This window comes from Macaca nemestrina, chromosome 19 (assembly GCF_043159975.1).
Source record: "Macaca nemestrina isolate mMacNem1 chromosome 19, mMacNem.hap1, whole genome shotgun sequence".
Taxonomy (NCBI): domain Eukaryota; kingdom Metazoa; phylum Chordata; class Mammalia; order Primates; family Cercopithecidae; genus Macaca; species Macaca nemestrina.
This window is the reverse complement of record NC_092143.1, coordinates 68,019,652-68,039,404: the sequence shown is the minus strand read 5'-3', so window position 1 is coordinate 68,039,404 and position 19,753 is coordinate 68,019,652. Positions and strand designations below refer to the sequence as shown.

General features: G+C 40.9%; 1 protein-coding gene across 4 annotated transcripts in view; it reads left to right on the top strand.

The window, feature by feature from the left end:
- The window catches only part of LOC105465071 (laminin subunit alpha 3), a 273,415-nt gene that overhangs the window by 205,877 nt on the left and 47,785 nt on the right, over nucleotides 1-19,753 (top strand). For all 4 annotated transcript variants that reach the window (XM_011713306.2, XM_011713298.3, XM_011713310.3 and 1 more), the window contains 11 exons: nucleotides 1,523-1,629; nucleotides 5,774-5,824; nucleotides 6,386-6,537; nucleotides 11,343-11,453; nucleotides 11,560-11,671; nucleotides 11,902-12,069; nucleotides 13,733-13,929; nucleotides 15,650-15,766; nucleotides 16,458-16,612; nucleotides 17,074-17,215; nucleotides 18,047-18,149. In XM_011713306.2, the coding sequence (XP_011711608.2) occupies nucleotides 1,523-1,629; nucleotides 5,774-5,824; nucleotides 6,386-6,537; nucleotides 11,343-11,453; nucleotides 11,560-11,671; nucleotides 11,902-12,069; nucleotides 13,733-13,929; nucleotides 15,650-15,766; nucleotides 16,458-16,612; nucleotides 17,074-17,215; nucleotides 18,047-18,149 (1,415 nt within the window). The remainder of the gene's footprint in view (nucleotides 1-1,522; nucleotides 1,630-5,773; nucleotides 5,825-6,385; nucleotides 6,538-11,342; nucleotides 11,454-11,559; nucleotides 11,672-11,901; nucleotides 12,070-13,732; nucleotides 13,930-15,649; nucleotides 15,767-16,457; nucleotides 16,613-17,073; nucleotides 17,216-18,046; nucleotides 18,150-19,753) is intronic.

The following is a 19,753-nucleotide window of genomic DNA, read 5'->3' as shown; positions in this document are numbered from 1 at the left end:
TCTCTTATATTCATTGAGCAAAATAGGTATTATTAGTCCACTCATTTATTCATTCAACAAATGAATGAATATGTGCCAGGTGCTAAGGATGTATCAGTGAGCAAAACAGCCCAAAACTCCATGTCTTCATGGAGCTTATATTTTCATGGGGGTTGTGGGGGGACCGGTAAAGAAACTGAAGCACAGAGGGTTACAGCAACAGCCCAGGATCACACTTGTGGAGTGTGGAGGCAGGAGTGCAGCCAGATCTTTCTGATCCTTTACGTTATATCACCAGTGTATCCATGGTAATACATTGGTGAAGTATATTACAAGTACATGGTGACGTGTGTTGGAATTGCCAAATTTTTTTTGATGCAGTGCTTACATTTTGGGAAATGAGATAAATGCCATATTTCCTTGAGTTTATCAAGTCCATTGATGATAAGACACCACACATCAGTTTAATGACAATTTGCAGGTGACTAGATGGGGAGTGGAACTTTGTTAATGGAAATATTGTAATTGACACCCCAACCCCAGGAAAATTAATGTGTGCTTATTTGACTTTTTTTTTAAACAGTCTAAGAATCAAGGAAATGTGATCTTTAAACTTGTAAATCAGGAATGAGTTCTCATTACTATACTACCTAGAAGAACAAAGGCTCAGGGCCAAAGGTAGCAGCTGTAACTTCTCTCAGTCGTTTAAGAATCATTATATACAGCACGGCAGCAATTAGTGCAAATATGAATTATGCAGACTTTACATAGTGCAGGTCAGGTGCAGTGGTTCGTGCCTGTAATCCCAGCACTTTGGGAACTGAGGCGGGAGGATCACTTGAGCCCAGGAGTTCAAGACCAGTCTGGGCAACATAGCAAGACCTTATCTCTGCTGAAAATTTAAAAATTAGCCAGGCATGGTGGCATGCACCTGTAGTTCCAGTTTTTTGGGAAGCTGAGGCAGAAGGATCGCTTGAGCCCAGGAGTTCAAGACCAGTCTGGGCCACATAGGAAGACCTCATCACTACTAAAAATTAAAAATTTAGCCAGGAATGGTGGCATGTGCCTGTAGTCTCAGTTTTTTGGGAGGCTGAGGCAGAAGGATTACTTGAGTCCAGAAGCTCGAGGTTGCAGTGAGCTATGATCATGCCACTGCACTCCAGCCTGGGCAACAGAGAAAGAGAGGAAGGAAGGAAGGAAGGAAGGAAGGGAGGAAGGGAGGAAGGGAAGGAGGGAGGGAGGGAGGGAGGTTAGGAAAGTCTTCCCTCATCCAAGGAAGGAGGGAAGGAAGGAAAAATATTAAGAAAGTCTTCCCTCATCCAAAAAATTAGAAATTATATGGATCTTACTTCAAGTTTATTTCTGTGAGACAATTCAAGGGTAAATATCTCTGTATTGAGAAATATTCATTCTTGCAGATCTATGTCAGTCTTCCTCCCAATGGGTTACAATATCCCAAACACAGAGCTAGAGATTGAGAAAATTGGTTGGGATAAACGATGAGTTATTTGGGTGTTTCTCCTCCTCTCTACATTTTGTGTAGGTGTGCACCGGGATATTTCGGGAATCCCCAGAAATTCGGAGGTAGCTGCCAACCATGCAGTTGTAACAACAATGGCCAGCTGGGCAGTTGTGATCCCCTGACTGGAGGTAAGGTCGACCCACACCCCTGCTAATTTGCATTTATAAAGCTGGTACAACTTAACAGCCTCAGAACCCAAGCACACATTTTCAGGATGCGTAATACACAATTCCAACCAGCAAGTTGTCCCCTGGTTTTGACAACCCTGGAAATGCTTAAATAGTATTTTCAGCTTTGGTGAGTAACCTGTTTCAATGCACTCTTTTTTAAAAAAAGTGAATTGTTTTTAAAACTTACCTGATCATAATCAAAATAACTTCAGATCCTACTTCGGTGATTTTGCTGAGATCTCCCTTTGATGTTGTAGGGATATTGTCATGTCAGCTTTCCTGTGCATGTCTTAAGAAATTGAAATACTCTTTATCTTACAGCAGTACATGTTCTGGGATGTGGGTGGGTAATTGGGGTGGATTTTATACATTAAGAAAAAGATAATTAGCAGGAGTTAGTATGGGTTTATTAGGAGCAACTTGGACCAAAAAGGAAGACTATCCTCTTCCTTCTTTGACAGAATATTAATAGGAATCATCAGGAAAATGCTATCGATGTAGTGTAACACCAAACACTTAGATAAAATCTTTCATCTTATACTTACGGACAAGTTGAAGAACTAAACCCTGGATATGTGGATTCCAGCTGGTCAAGTGACTATTCCCAAAGGAATGCAGAGTAAATGGATTAATGCCAGTCTAGAATGGGGTATTTATTGTCATGCCTCAGGACTTCATCCTTGGCTCCACATTTTTTATTTGGATGGAAATATGGAAAGCATGCCTACTCATTTATCAGATGACACAAAGTTGGGAAGAACAGTAAAGGGACCAAGGGAAAACTTCCCCCTCACCTGCAGAAGATTTGCAGAAAATCAGCAAACAAAAGGCAGATTAATAGGAGAAAAGGCATACACAATTTTCTTTTAATGCGTGTAACACAAGAGAATCACAGGACAGTGATTACCCAATAACCCAGTGGGGTGTAGATGCTTACGTACCCTTCTTCTTACGGGAAAGAGATGTGGAAATGTGGATGATTTTAAGGGTAATGGTAAATGATTTTTAGACTGACTCAATGGACTCAGAGAACATACAGTGAGGCCTGGGACAAAATCTTCTGGGCCCATAGAACAGACAATGCTTTGTGACAAGAGTCTGTCCAGGTGTGTTGACAGACTTCAGTCTTTCTCCCTGAAATATGAGTTAAGTTAATGAAAACTCATGGAACAAACCAGAAGTAGTTTGTTTTCATTTTTGGCAAGTCTGGATGTTGGGAAGATAAGTGGGTATTAGAGTAAAGTTTTTTCCGGCATCTGCTGGTCTCCAAGGGCCTTCAATTTAAAATAATCAGCCTACCAGGGTGCCATATTTTGGGGTGAAATTCCCTGGTCTTCTCCAGTAGAAAGTGCCTCCCATGACACATTCAGAATTCAAAAGGGCCTCAACAGTCTGGAATGATGGGTCAATTCAACCAGACAAAATGATATTAAGGATAAGGGTGTGGTCCTATAGTAGAGTGGAAAAAATAAATAAACGTTTAGCTATGTGGTAAGTGGTAACTGGCTTAGTAGCAGGAGGTGTAAAAAGGCTTAAGGTTGCCATCAGCAGTCAGTGCAGGGTAGGTTAGAACGTGGTGTGGCCCCAAAGATAGCTCGCACTGTTTTCACTGAGTTCTGGTGTCTAAAGCCGGGGTCCATGGCACACTGCTCATGTAAGTCCTCACGTGAGAGTTAGTGACGTCTTTAGAAGACAATAGAAGAGCTATAGTTGTTCAGAAAGAGGGTAAGACTCTGAAGGGATGTGGAACTGTGTCATATGAGGAAGGATTGGCCAGGGCAGTGAAAGGAAGAGCTGGAAAGGACATGTTTGTCAGGCTGGCGTGTGGGAAAGGGTTGGTCTTGTTCTCTGAGATATAAGGGACAGACTTAGAGCAAAGGGTAGAAGCAAGAGGGAGCTCTATTTTAAATCATTCTAAGGAAGAAATGTCGAATGTTTAAAGATGAAACAGATTGCTTTAAAAGGAGGCTATTTCTCCTGTCACTGGAGGTATTCAAGAAGCTTCAACATCACTAGCAGCTTATTCACCAGACTAATGCCTCTGCAACCCTCATTTCCCCCATGCCAGTAACACAAATCAGCACCCTGAAATGAGGATAGTAACTGTTTGTTCCCAAAATGGAAGAAGATGCTCATGTATGAGACTTGCTTATTCCTGTTAGAGTTTTGTTGTTGTTGTTTTTATTCTTTTTTTTTTTTCTTCAACTAATAATGGACATATTCCTTGGTGGTCAAAATGCAAGCTTGTTGGGAAAATTTCACTAATAAATCAATCATCCAGAGAAGCCTAGTTCCCCATAAACTATTCAGGGTGCTGTTGAAAATTGTCAAGGAAACAAGACCATGCTTGCTGTCCAGAAGCCATTTACAGACTAACTGAGGAAATAGAAATATCACAATATGTACATATAAGAGCGAATGGCTGGGCATGGTGGCTCACGCCTGCAATCCCAGCACTTTGGGAAGCTGAGGTGGGTGGATCACCTGAGGTCAGGAGTTTGAGACCAGCCTGGCCAACATGGGGAAACCCCATCTTTATTAAAAATATAAAAATTAGCCAGGTATGGTGGTAGATGCCTGTAATCCAAGCTACTCGGGAGGCTGAGGCAGGAGAATCGCTTGAACCCAGGAGGCAGAGGTTGCAGTGAACTGAGATAGCACCACTGTGCTCCAGCTTGGGTGACAAGAGTGAAACTCTGTCTCAAAAAAAAAAAAAAAAAAAAAGCGAGTAAGGCTTTTTTTTTTTAAAAAGGAACCCATGATGATATATATAATAAATTAAAATGTATACAAATGTTTATAAAGGGAACATTGTCTTTGTGTGGCAAGATCAAGGATGATGCTTTTATCTCATTTTCCTGACTTCCCCATATTTTCCATAATTAATTTATATCAGTTTTTACAATTAAAAGTAAACGTGGCTTAAAATGTCTGTATATACACACAAAGTGTGGAATATTATTGGCTGGTGACAATAACAGATGTGAAAGCCTCTTGCAGCTTGTCCAGGAAAATGTTAAGCATAGAGTTTTGCTGTTGTGAAGGTAGACAGTTTGTTCAGGGGGAAGTGAGAGGACATGTCAATGTCAGAAGGCACGGCATGGGGAAAAGGGTACACGTGGAAGGGGTCAAGAATGCCCAGGGTTGACCAGCAGGCTTCACTGTAGCTGAGAATCTCAAAGCTCAGCTTATCCAGCCTGGCCAATATGGTGAAACTCTGTCTCTACTAAAAACACAAAAAGTAGCCAGGTGTGGTGGTGTGTGCCTGTGGTCCCAGCTGCTCGGGAGGCTGAGGCAGGAGAATCGGTTGAATCTGGGAGGCAGAGATAGCAGTGAGCTGGTATCTCACCACTGTGGTCCAACCTGGATAACAGAGAGAGACTCTCCCACTCCCCTCCAGCCAAACACACACACACACACACACACACACACACACACACAAACTCAGTTTATATGTGCTGTAGCTGGTGGCATGGGCCCACTGACATTGTATGCCCATCACTATCACCACATCTGTTGCACTGTTTTGTAACTTGTCTGCCCTCGTGTTTCATGGGACTGTTAAGTTACAGAGCAGCAGGGATTTTGTCTTGATATCTTTGTATTTCCAGCAGCTAGCATGGGGCTCTGGCACACTGTAAATGCTTAAATTTGCTCAGTGAATGTTTGCACAATGTTCTTGAATGATGCCAGAAGCAGCACGAATATACAAGAGGCTCTCCAATGAAGAAAGGCCTAATGCGAATGATTGAGAGGCTTGGTTTGATAAGAAAACGTGGCCCTTTATCGAGTTGACCTTTGTAGTGAAGGAATTGAATATATAACAGGGAGGCCACAAAAGCAGTTCCTGCAGTGAGCCTGCTGGGAGATGAGAAAGCTTCTGGGCGCTGGCGTGGGTGAGGGAGGGAAAAGGAAGAGCTAGAGATGCTGGGTAGTTGGGTGTCTATTAGGTTTGCCATTTTAAGTAATGGCAAAACCCACAATTGCTTTTGCACCAAACTAATAAAACCTTGCAACACTAGCTTTTCTGAAAACCACATTAAAGAGCAGATGAAGAATAAGTTTAATAACATTGTCTTCTTTGGTTATTTTCTGATTTCAGACTGCATAAACCAAGAACCCAAAGATAGCAGCCCTGCAGAAGAATGTGATGGTGAGAAAAGACAGCCCCTCCTCCTCCTTTCCAAGTTGTGGGGTGTGGTTTAAGATATGTGAGCCCCATGCTGGGTCATGCAGTTTCCAGTCTGGGAAAGTAAGGGTGGGAGGAGGTGGAAGGAGGACTACTTAGGGTCAAATCAGCTTCTCTCTGTATGACCTTCGGTGGGTGACCCTGCTTCTCCAAGCCTCAGTTTCATCATTTGATAAGTTAACATGATAATTAGACCTACCTTATAGGGATATTAGGGAAATGCTTGTAAATGTCTTATCACAATGCCTGGTAAATCACAAGCATCCCATAGTTGAAGGCTATTATTATTTTCCTCATGTATAAAGTAAGCAACAGGTTGCATGGAAAATCCATTTCTAAAATGCTCCCTGTGCATAGGGCTCTCCTTTTTTCAGAATCCACATCCTTCCCTGAGAAGACCAGGGCTGTGATTGTCACCTGTGATGATCTGTGTGTGTGCCAACTGGGCTGCATAGCACTTGGGGTCTTTTCACAGTCCCACGGCTCCCCCCGCAGCACATTTGCCTTTGATTGTGGCCCCTACAGATTGTGACAGCTGTGTGATGACCCTCCTGAACGACCTGGCCACCATGGGCGAGCAGCTCCGCCTGGTCAAGTCTCAGCTGCAGGGCCTGAGTGCCAGCGCGGGGCTTCTGGAGCAGATGAGGCACATGGAGACCCAGGCCAAGGACCTGAGGGTAAATCCCCTGCGTCTGAGAGTAGATACGTGGGGAGGAGATGCTGCGGGAGTGGATTCTCCATAAGCAGGAAGGAGGAGGTTGACTCCTGGAAAGGCTCAGGGGTTGTCTTCCTTCCTCTGATCCAAATGAAGATAAGAGTTTTCCTGGTGGAAAATCACTTTTGTGAACACACAAAACTAACACATCTAGGTGAAAAACTCCGATATTCAACGTGGGTTCTTTTCTATTTCCCTAAGCATCAGCTGGTCTGAGAAGTAAAGGGAAAGAGTACAAAAGAGACAGATTTAAAAGCTGGGTGTCTGGGGGAGACATCACATGTCGGCAGGTTCCGTGATGCTCCCTGAGCCGTAAAACCAGCAAGTTTTTATTAGCGATTTTCAAAAGGGGAGGGAGTGTAAGAATAGGGTGTGGGTCACAGAGATCACATGCTTCACAAGGTAATATCACAAAGCAAATGGAGGCAGGGTGAGATCACAGGACCACAGGATGGGGCAAAATTAAAATTGTTAATGAAGTTTTGGGCATACATTGTCATTGATAACATCTTATCAGGAGACAGGGTTTGAGAGCAGACAACCTGTCTGACCAAAATTTATTAGGCGGGAATTTCCTCATCCTAATAAGCCTGGGAGCACTACGGGAGACTGGGGCTTATTTCATCCCTTTGTCTATGACCGTAAAAGACAGCCATCTCCAAAGTGGCCATTTTAGAGGCTCCCCCCAGGGACGCATCCTCTTTCTCAGGGATGTTCCTTGCTGAGAAAAATAATTCAGCGATATTTCTCCTATTTGCTTTTGAAAGAAGAGAAATATGGCTCAGTTCCACTGGCTCACCAGCAGTCAGAGTTTAAGGTTATCTCCCTTGTTCCCTGAACATTGCTGCTATCCTGTTCTTTTATCAAGGTGCCCAGATTTCATATTGTTCAAGCACACATGCTCCACAAACAATTTGTGCAGTTAATGCAATCATCACGGGGTCCTGAGGCAACATTCATCCTCCTCAGCTTACGAAGATGATGGGATTAAGAGATTAAAGACAGGCATAGGAAATCACAAGGGTATTGACCGGGGAAGTGATAAGTGTCCATGAAATCGTCACAATTTATGTTCAGAGATTGCAGTAAAGACAGGCGTAAGAAATCATAAAAGTATTAATTTGGGGGACTAATAAATGTCCATGAAATCTTCACAATTATATTCTTCTGCCATGCCTTCAGCCAGTCCCTCCATTTGGGGTCCCTGACTTCCCACAACAGTCCTCCTTCCTCTGATACAAATGAAGATAAGAGTTTTCCTGGTGGAAAGTCATTTTTGTGAACACACAAAACTAACACATCTAGGTGAACAATACTTACTGAACATCCAGGTGAATTTTTCTCATAGAGCGTTTATTTCAGTGTCTTGCATTCAGAAGACTCAAACACAGGTTTGTGTTAAATTGGTATTAACTCTTCTTTAAATGTTGGATAGAATTTTTCCAGTGAAGCCATGTGAGCCTGAAATTTTCTTTGTTGGAAGTTGTGGTTTTTAAAAATAAACCGTGAATTTAATTTTCAAAGAATAGATATGAGACTACAGTATTTGGGCTATGTGTTTCTTCTTGAGTGGTATTTGGTCATTTGTACCTTTCAAAGAATGTGTCAATTTCATCTTAATTACCAAATATATTGACATAAAATTGTTCATAATATTCCCTTATTATCCTTTATACATTTGTAAAGTCTATAAAGATGCCTTCTCATTCATTTTCTGATAATGATAATTTACATCTTATCTCTTTCTCTTAATTATTTTGGCTAGAGTATTATCAATGTTGTTGATCCTTTTATTTCATTGATTTTATCCATTGTTTTTCTGTTTTCAATTTCATTGATTTCCGTTCTTATCCTTTTTTAAATTTCTTCCTTGTGCTTGCTTTGGGTGAAACTTGCTATTCATTTTCTGGTTTCCTAAGCTTATTTTATTGATTCAAATCTTTCTTGATTCTAACACAGGCATATAATCCTATCAGTTTTACCACTAAGCACTGCTTTAGCTGTATCCTACAGACCTTGTAATGTTATGTTTTCATTCTTATTCAATTCAATGGATTTTCTGATTTTCCTTGTGACATATCTGTAACCCATGTGTTATTTAGAAATGTGTTGACCAGGCATGGTGGCTCATGCCTGTATTCCCAGCACTTTGGGAGGCCGAGGCGGGTGGATCACTTGAGCCCAGGAGTTGGAGACCAGCCTGGCCAACATGGTGAAACTCTAACTCTACTAAAAATACAAAAATTAGCCGGGATGTTGGCACACGCCTGTAGTCCCAGCTACTTGGGAGGCTGAGGCAGGAGAATCACTAGAACCCCAGAGGCAGAGGTTGCAGTGAACTGAGATGGTGCTACTACACTCCAACCTGGGTGACAGAGCGAGATTCCATCTTAAAAAACAAAAACAAAAAAGAAATGTGTTGTTTAATATCCAAATTGGGGGATTTTCCAGATAACTTTGTGTTACTGGTTTCTAATTTAACTCTTTCATGGTCAGAGAACACACTTTCTATGATTTCAATCCTTTTAAATGTGTTGAGGTTTGTTTTATAGCTCAGAATGTAGTCCATTTGGGTGAATGCTGTATGTATACTTAGATGGAAGGTGGCTGAGAGGGTATCCTAAGAAGTAATAGAACCTATTTCCCTCAGGGGAAATAGGGGATGCTGTGTCCATGAATGGGAGCTAAAAAGCAGCCTGGAAACTGCCCAGTGCTCATCATTGGGTAATGGCCGTATGAGAGCCTAGCAAAGCTACAGGGGTGGGACACATCTACGGACCTGGATCTGTGCTGGAATGTTACATCCTGTCAGTGCCACGACAGTATACAAATCCTAAACTGCCAAAGTAAGACCTGGTCCTAGACTGCGGGTCAGAGGCTCGAGTAGGGGTGGTGATAAGCATAAGAGCACTAGACAGGGCCCAGAGAGCACAAAGAAAGGGGAACTCCCACCCAGAATGAGCCTGCAAACATTGTTAGCAGAGAAGTAATAAGAAAGATGCCCAACAGAAGCAGCAGTCAAGAGATGAGTTCACTTTGGATAAAATGAAAACAATAGGACAATCTAAAAATGACTTTGCAGAATAACACCCAATAGAAGGAATAAGAAATTAGGAAATTTGAGGGGGGAAACCACCAGAAATCAAACAAGAAGGGGTAGATATGAAAAGACCCAATTGAAAATCATGGAAATGAAAGAATACACTCATTGAAGTAAAATAATTCAGTAGATGAGATCAGCTGTAGTCTAGACACAGTGAACAAGGCTTTGGGGAAAGTTTAATAAGTACTTTTGGGTTTAGGACTGATTGTAGTGGCTATAGCTGAGTATATATAGCAAAAGATTATTCTAGAAAAATGACTCTTTCCTATCCTTTTGGATAATGTTAGTCCAAGGTTTATAGGCTTAATATGGAGAAGAGGAGGGTAAAAGCATTTATGTCTTGAGGAAAAAAAAAAAAAAGGAAGCCACTGGGTTACTTGGATTTTGTCAACACAGCCCTGCAGCCTTCACCGTTCTGCACACATGCCGTGTGCCACACCCTGTGCTAAGGGCTTTACTCAAGTCTCCCAACCTCCTCATGAGGAACCTAGTGTTATTCTCATTAAACAGGCATGGAGAAGCTGAGCATCTTGCCTAAAATCGTGGTGGTTCTAGAAGAATTCAAATCACGATCAAATTCTAAAGGCCGTGCTTTACCCACTCCACCTCTTATCCAGGTGTTCTGCTGACAATCTATAAAATGCCTTGCCTCCCTTTCCCCGTAGTAAAGTTAAAATAGAACTATCTTCTTGCCATATCACACAAACACGAGAAAATTAAGAAAGATTACATATAAGAAGGGAAGTAACAGTTTTAAATGCCCATGTGTACATGACATTTTAAAATACATTAGCTCACTTATCACCAAAACCAACCTTGCAGCTAAATATGATAATCCCCAATTTACTAATGGAAGAGCAAGGCTTAGTGCGGCTCATCTATTATGTGGCAGACTTAGGGTTTGGACCTAGGCTTTATTTAAAGCCTGTATTCTTTTACCCAGCACTGGTTCTGACATACTTATTGAGGTAATAATATCATTTTTTCTGTAAACTTTTTCAATATATTAATTCTTTTTTCCAAAAAATTGAAAATAATCATTCTAGATATTATGTGCAGCAGCGTCTAAGAATCTAAGAGTACTGAGGCAATTTAGCCTAAAAAAGGGGCGAGGGACCTGGATTATGGTCCTGAAGCAATCACCGATGAGCTATGCAACCATGGACAAGTCAGACTTCTTTGGGCTTCCATTTTCTCATTTGCAACATGAGGCTGTTCAGCTACAGGAGCTCTGAGTTCCCTGTGGTTCTGTTGGATGAGATTCTTTGAATAGATTCTTAATGGTTCCTTCATTCAAGTAGCCATATGCACTGCTTTTAGTGTTGTCAGGTTAACTGCAGATTTTAAAAAACTGTATTTATTATAGAATCTGGAAATTAATCAGGTAAGTAGTATTACCCTCATTTCTCTAAGGTTAGGTCATTAATTCCAGTGAAGTAGCTCTTGTCTCTTCACATTTGCTACTTTATTTTAGAGCCATATCACAGTGTACATCAGAAAATAGATTCCTTATGTAACCTATTTCAAAGAACCACATTTGTGTGTGTGTGGAACTGACAATGGTCTTGCCAAATGATTCTTCAATTATAACCCTGTTGACCAGGTTGATGGGATTAATCTTAATTTATACTGTAAAGTGACACTCATTTGTGTTTTATTTCCAGAATCAGTTGCTCAACTACCGTTCTACCATTTCAAATCATGGATCAAAAATAGAAGGCCTGGAAAGAGAACTGACTGATTTGAATCAGGAATTTGAGACTTTGCAAGAAAAGGTAATGTGTTAAGTCCATTTAACTTTGGGGTTTTTTTTGCTTTCAAAGTATTTTTATCTTTCTTCATTGACTTAATTTGTTGCTAATCTATTTGTTTTTCATATAGGCTCAAGTAAATTCCAGAAAAGCACAAACATTATACAACAATGTTAATCGGGCAATACAAAGCGCAAAAGAACTGGATATGAAGATTAAAACTGTCATCCGGAATGTGCACAGTAAGAAGAGTTACTAAGCCCAATTAGTCTTTTGGTTGCATAACCTTCATTGTACACTAAAAGAATTCCCTTTAAGATTTCAACATTATGAAAAGAATCCCATAATGATACTAAAAAACTAATATAAAATCTCCATAGAAGTTTCTGCCTTTTTTTTTTTTTTCTTTTTTTTTAAGTAGCCTACTGGAGCCCAGAATTCCCAGATTAATAAACCACTTGATGTTTCCTAGTTCTCTTAAAGCAGATCTCGGGGCCAGATGGAGAGGGAAACAACGTGCCTTCAGGTGAATTTTCCAGAGAGTGGGCTGAAGCCCAGCGCATGATGAGGGAACTGCGGAACAGGAACTTTGGAAAGCACCTGAGAGAAGCAGAAGCTGATAAAAGGGAGTCGCAGCTCTGTAAGAATGCTCCCAAATTCTTTTATCCAGTCCGTTCTAATTGATTTGAAACACGATGTACAGAGTACAATGTAGAGTTCTCCGTTGCAGGCGGAAGGCCTCATGGTTTCAGTGAATATTACTGTTAGAGCATCATGTGGTGAAAATCAGTAGCTCCCAGGAGACCCAGGTTAACAAGGCGCTGTAGAATATAACAGCTTACCATCACGCAAAAAAAAAAAAAAAGAAGGTTCTTCTAAAAGTTAGATATGGTTGCCTCTTTTTCCTTCTTAACTGTATTTTTCTGATGCTCATGTACCTCTTTCCAGTTTTCTCATTACATCATTATTAATGGTCACCTCACCACTACTGAATTTTTGAATCACAAATTGATATTAGCACTACTACAGATTGAGATTCCCTTTCCAAAATGCTTGGGACCAGATGTGTTTCAAATTTTTAATTTTTTTGGATTTTGGAATACTTGCATAGACTTAATGAGACCTCTTGGAGATGGGACCCCAGTCTAAACATAAAATTTATTTATGTTTCATTTACATCTTATACACATATCTTGAAGGTAATTTTATACAATATTTTTAATAATTATGTGCATGAAATGAACTTGTGTGTGTTTGTGTATGTGTAAGACAGAGTCTTACTCCATTACTCAGGCTGGAGTGCAGTGGTGTGATCTCAACTCACTGCAACCTCCACCTCCTGAGTTCAAGCGATTCTCATGCCTCAGACTCAGGAGTGGCTGGAATTACAGGTACCTGCCACCATGCCTGGCTAATTTTTGTATTTTCAGTAGAGACTGGGTTTTACCATTTTGGCCAGGCTGGTCTCAAACTCCTGACCTCAAGAGATATGCCTGCCTCGGCCTCCCAATGTGCTAAGATTACAGGCATGAGCCACCGCGCCCAGCCTCTGAAACAAACTTTTGACTGCATTTTGACTGAAACCTGTCACATGAGGTCAGACGCGGAATTTTCTATTTGTGGCATCATGTCATTGCTAAAAAATGTCAGATTTTGAAACAATTCGGATTTTGGCTTTTTAGATTAGGGATGTTCAAATCTGTATTACAAAAACAAACAGAAACTGATATACTAGAAATTAACAGAATACATAGAAAGGTTTTGACTAGAGAAAACGCCTCGTTAGTTCAAAACTGAGAAATATTAGTTTAGTGCATACTTTTTTCAGATACTGGTATTTATTCTTTAATAAAATGATGTATCAGTGGTTAATATATAGATACTAGCAGCTTTCTTGCTTAAATTTTTATTGTTCAAATTTAATGTGAGTCTTGGCTTTTAATTGTAAATAGGCAGTATTCACAGTGAAAGAAGCATGCACTTTACCCCCTGCAGCCAGCTCAAGTTCAAGTCCTGAGCCTGACTGGCCATGTAACCTTGGGTCAGCCATCTCATTTCTCACGGCCTCCATCTCCTTATCTAAAACGTGAGAATGATAATTTATTGTTTTCCCATGGAAGTTAAATGAGGCAACGTGTACAGTGCACATAGCAGGTCTGTGTCAATGTTTCCTTTCCCATCCCCTCCAAAGTTCAAGGAAAACCATGAAATGAGTAGAAACTCGATTCTCCCTTCATAGTCTTTATAACCCAGCTTCAGTATGCTCCTCTGTCAAGTAGAAAACATGAAGTGATGTATTACAGTGCTGAACCGGATAAGGACCTGGCAGAAAACCCACCAGGGGGAGAACAATGGGCTTGCTAACAGTATACGGGATTCTTTAAATGAATACGAAGCCAAACTCAGTGACCTTCGCGCTCGGCTGCAGGAGGCAGCTGCCCGAGCCAAGCAGGCAAATGGCTTGAACCAAGAAAACGAGAGAGCTTTGGGAGCCATCCAGGTGAGTTCACAGTTTGAAGCTGCACACGTTCGTTAATAAGGATGAGAGAAGCAGGGATCTTTATTATTAATAAAGTGGCATAGTCAGGCACCTGTCTGTACATCTGATTATACCACCTCAGACCCAGATCAGACAGGAACAAAGCATTAAGTGCAAAACCATAGTCATTTCTAGCCTTCAGCTACCAGAAAAGATTCTGAACTTTAACCACAGACAAAGCAGTGCAAACTGCTTTACCTGCATCCCCGGCTCAAAGAGTATTGGAGGAATAATGTTGCCAAATAGATGAGAAATTAATATTGCTATAGTTAATTCAAAGTATATATTATGTTTTTGGTAATTTACTTTTTGTGTCAGATATGTAAACATAATTATCATAATCACCAGCAAAGGCATTTTAAGCCATAATCTGCTTTATAGGAAATAAAAGTACAGGTCACATACAGAAGCTGCAATGACAGAATTTAAAGCTCTGGATTTTGCAGTTCATATATATATATATATATATATATATATATATATATATATATATATATATTTGGCACCACCACGCCTGGCTAATTTTTGTATTTTTAGTAGAGACGGAGTTTCACCATGTTGGCTAGGCTGGTCTCAAACTCCTGACCTCAGGTGATCCACTCGCCTCAGCCTCCCAAAGTGATGGGATTACAGGTATGAGCCACTGTGCCTGGCCTTATAGTTCATATTTCAAGTAGTGAACATTGTATGCTAAAACAATAAGGCCAGGTGCAATGGTCATGCTTGTAATCTTAACACTTTGAGAGGCTGAGGCAAGAGGATTGCTTGGGCCCAGGGGTTTGAGACCAGCCTGGGCAAGGTAGTGAGACCCCATCTCTACAAAAATGTTTTAAAAAATTAGCTGGGCGTAGTGGCATGCGCCTGTAGTCTCAGCTACTCGGGAGGCTGAGGTGGAAGGATCACTTGAACACACTGGTGGGTTGGGGGCAAGGGTGCAGTGAGCCGTTATCGAGCCACTGCACTTCAGCCTAGGCAACAGAATGAGACCTGTCTCAAAAAACAAAAAACAAACAAAAAAAAATTAAAAACAACAAAAATATGAGAGGTTATGTAGGGTTATAAAACAACAGTGAAATCAAAGTTGAATAACATAGGGCAGACCCCAAAACAGGAGGAAGTTGGTAAATGAAAATAAATGATGTCTTAGTGGATGACTCTATGCTTAGCTCCCAAAGCCTCTTTGGATGGTACCATGTCTGTGTGAAGTTGCTGATTATGCCAGGGTAAGGAAGCAGGACCCAACTTTATAGGCCTCTGAACTCTGGCAGCCTTCCAGCCTGGCATTCTCAGGTTCTGTGTGACCTCTCGGTCAAGTGCCTGCTGTGTTCTCATTGGTACTGGCTGATGGTTGCTGATGGTTTATTTACATAAAATCTTTTGGTCTGTTTCAGAAACCAGATTTTGATAATATACCCATCTCGCTGGGCAAGTTGACCCCTACTGTAGAAACCTTCTTCAGCAGTGATAGCAATTGTTTCATTGGCATATCATTTAAGGAACTATGATAAGACACCTCCACTACAAAAAGAACTGAGTTCCTATCACTTTGTAATTGCCTAGACAATGTTTCGGTTCGAGAAAGCATTCTGACTTCGAAATTGCTTACATGTTATTGTCCCATAAATTTGTCTATGCCTTCTGATAATATATCATGGAGCTCAAGCAATTTTTTTTTCTTCAGAGACAAGTAAAAGAAATAAATTCCCTGCAGAGTGATTTCACCAAGTATCTGACCTCTGCAGACTCATCTTTGTTGCAAACCAACATTGCACTGCAGCTGATGGAGAAAAGCCAGAAGGTAGAGGAAACAGTTGTTCTCTAGAAAAATCTAAAAACATTTTAATTATATTGCGAGAAAACAATGAAATGGGCTGACCTACATTTTTGTTTTATCGAAGTATAGTCTCTTAGATGGAAGGGAATATATGGAAATGTTAACAATAGTTCTCTCTTGCAAAAGAAGTATGAATGACATGTCTTCTTATGTTCATATGTATTACCTGATTTGTCTGCAATGAACAAATCACTTTTGTGATAACAACAAAAAATTATAATGCTATTTTAAAAAATCAAGCATACAAGCATTTATTAACAAGATGTTTAAGACCTGATCAAAAAAACTGATACAATTTCTTAGCAGTTCAATGGGGATTTTAAAGCACCTTTTACAATAACTATTTCTAAGTCATTAAAAAAGTTCTTTGGTTTACTACAACTTTATGTTGATGATAACATTGTGATTTTGTAAAGGTTACTAAAGGGTTTCTCACCATAATGAGAATGTTCAAGATAGTGGTAAACCTTGGGGAAATATTACCAGTGCTACTGTCTGAAGTGACCAAGGATTAACTGGTATGGTAAATAGGCTTAGAAAATATAACATCTCATTGTTGCCCCTGAAAACACATCAGTAATGATAGAGTTTGAGAAATCAGCATCTACATTCTTTGCTTGAATTTATACTGTCTTTGTTTACTTGGAAAAAATAGGAATATGAAAAATTAGCTGCCAGTTTAAATGAAGCAAGACAAGAACTAAGTGACAAAGTAAGAGAACTTTCCAGATCTGCTGGCAAAACATCCCTTGTGGAGGAGGCAGAAAAGCATGCGCAGTCCTTACAAGAGCTGGCAAAGCAGCTGGAAGAGTGAGTGCATGGCCCAGGAGACCAGAAGGGCACGTGGGCTGAGCGCAGCAGCTTGTCTTGAGACAAGCAAGGCCCTCCCCTGGGTTGGCTGGGTCTCCAGAACTGGGTGGAGGGCGGAGGGTGGCGTCAAGGCCAATGCCCCAGGCCCACGTCAGAAGCAGAGCAGCAATAAGGGCGCTAATTCCTGGCCACGTCCTTTGGGCACAGCTACAGAGGCCATCACCTCAGGTATCTACTTACCAAATGAAAAGAGAAGGGGCTGGGCTCATGTTGATGGCACCACTGCAGTCAAACCTGGCCGACAGAGAGAGACTCTGCCATCTCTTTATATTATTTTATTTTTTCCATTTCATAAAAAAAAAAAGGAAAGAAAAGAAAACAAGAAATGGAAAGGTTTGGGGGGATGTCAGCTGCTGGCAGAGGAAGGTTGTGGGGAGTGCCTAACCTGCCCTGTCTTCCAGGATCAAGAGAAATGCCAGCGGGGATGAGCTGGTGCGCTGTGCTGTGGATGCCGCCACCGCCTATGAGAACATTCTCAACGCCATCAAAGCGGCCGAGGACGCGGCCAACAGGGCTGCCAGTGCATCTGAATCTGCCCTCCAGGTGGGCACCTGTACCAGCAGCTTCTCCACATTCACTGTGGAGATGGCTCATTTTTATATTTTCTTTCCATGGGCTCCAAGGAATAGAAACAAAGCATTATTTTAAATCAGAACTTGTTGTATAGGATAGAACTTGCTCTAGATATGGGTAATTTCTGTGTTTGACTACTTCATGTCTGTAGCACTGTTTTAAAACTATGTGTAAAACCAGATAGAAATTACACTGATTATCAATTTTCAACCTGAACAAATATTATATCCTATATCTTACCAGGTATGCTTTTATGCTGTGATCGTTAACCAAAAAGAAACATTTTTGCAAACAACTTGATCAGCATTTTCATCAGGTCATTTGGCCTTACATCTCGGTGTGTCTGTGGAGTCCTGTGGGATCTTATATGCACCATATGATAATTCCTATATCTGAAAATAAAGAACAAAATATTAAATATCAGAGTTCAGGAGGACAAGCCTTCTTGAATGAGTAAAGGCTTTTCTGTCCCAAAGCTTGAACGCCTGGAAACAACTAAGTTCTCTCTTCTGTTATTGTGGGGGGTTTCGTACGAATGACAGTGAGCAGCTAAAACAAGTGTCACATAATTTGTCAGTATGCCACCAGAGATAGGCCCACCTCCCCAAGCCACAGAAGTCACATAGGTGTTAGGGCTACCTGGAGCCCTAACTGTATCTTTTAGGGAACAATCTAGTTCTAGCTCCTTCCCCCTTTGCACTTCATTCTTAAAATTAAGGGTTTCAGACTAGGATAAAAATCTTATTCCATATTTTCTAACATACAGCATTTGTTTAAGGCTGTTAAATGCTTTGCTTTCAGACAGTGATAAAGGAAGATCTGCCAAGAAAAGCTAAAACCCTGAGTTCCAACAGTGATAAACTGTTAAATGAAGCCAAGATGACACAAAAGAAGCTAAAGCAAGGTATTAAGGGGAGTTGGCAATGGCAGGGATAGTCAGGAGCTTTAAATGACCTCTGGGACCAGGCGGGGCAGCCCTAGAAGCAAATGTTGTTTTTGAATCTCAGTGTCAATGCAGATGATACTTTTTATTTATTTTATTTTATTACTATTATTATTTTTAATAGAGATGGGGTCTCCATTGCCCAGGCTGAAGTGCAGTGGCACAATCATAGCTCACTGTAACTTTGAACTCCTGGGCTTAAGCGATCCTCCACTTCAGCCTCCCAAGTGGCTGAGATTACAGGCATGCACCACCATGCCCAGCTAATTTTTGTATATTTTGTAGAGGCAAGGTCTTGCTATATTGCCCAGGCTAGTCTCAAACTCCTGTCCTTACAGGATCCTCTTGTCTCAGCTTCCCAAAATGCTGGGATTACAAGCATGAGCCATCATGCTGTGCCCAGATACTACTTTTTAAATTCATGATTTATTTATCAATTTCATGTATCCACCCAATATTCTAAATATCCCCCACCCATCATATACAAAATTAACTAGAGCCTTATAAATATAAATAAATCTTGAGAGTGATAGGCCTATTTGGGCCTGGCCTTGGTGGGGAGGCTATTTTAATTTAACTCACCGTGACACTGGCAACCCACATGTCAAGATCATTGGTTTGGGATCATTAGAATAACTGCTTTAAAATTTCTTAAGTAATAAAATCTTTGCAACTAAAAGTCCCCAAAATCACTACTACTGTGAAGCATGAGAATTTTTTTGTTTGTTTTTTTTTTTTTTGAGACGAGGTCTCACTCTGTCACCTAGGCTGGAGTGCAGTGGCGTGATCTTGGCTCACTGCAAGCTCCGCCTCCCGGGTTCACGCCATTCTCCTGCCTCAGCCTCCCGAGTAGCTGGGACTACAGGCACCCGCCACCATGCCTGGCTAATTTTTTTGTATTTTTAGTGGAGACGGGGTTTCACCGAGTTAGCCAGGATGGTCTCGATCCCCTGACCTCGTGATCCGCCCGCCTTGGCCTCCCAAAGTGCTCGGCCCGGGCCGAGAATTTTTTAAGCATAAATTTTATCTTTGGAAAATGTTCATGTATTTTACTCACTTATTTTCTTCAATAATTAAACTCTCTCAATCTCACCAAATTTCTGTGTTTCAAAAACACCGTGTTTCTCCAGGCTCTTGTTGTCATCCGTGAGTCCACGGCCCTCACTCAGCCTCTTAGTCCTTTCAGAGGGATTAAATGATGCCTCTGTAAATTAAATAATTTCTCCTCTTTCTGCTTCCTTCCTTTCCTTCCTTCTTTCTTTCTCTCTTTCTTTCACATGATTAAAAAATTAAAGACATGAAAAATAAAATACAAAAAAAGTACTAACATACATTCATTTGCCTCACAAATTTCAAGAATTCAGATTTTCTGGTATGACATCTGTTGCTCTCTACAAAATTTGAGCTTTGAGGTAGGCTCAGTGTGGTAAATAGGGTTAGGATGCTAACTATGTAAACCAGTCCTGGAATCATAATTGAAACCATGAATCATCAAGATGGTCTTAAAGCATTTGCTGGTCATTTTCGATGACCCAAGGATGGCAATATTATCAGCTAGGAATGAC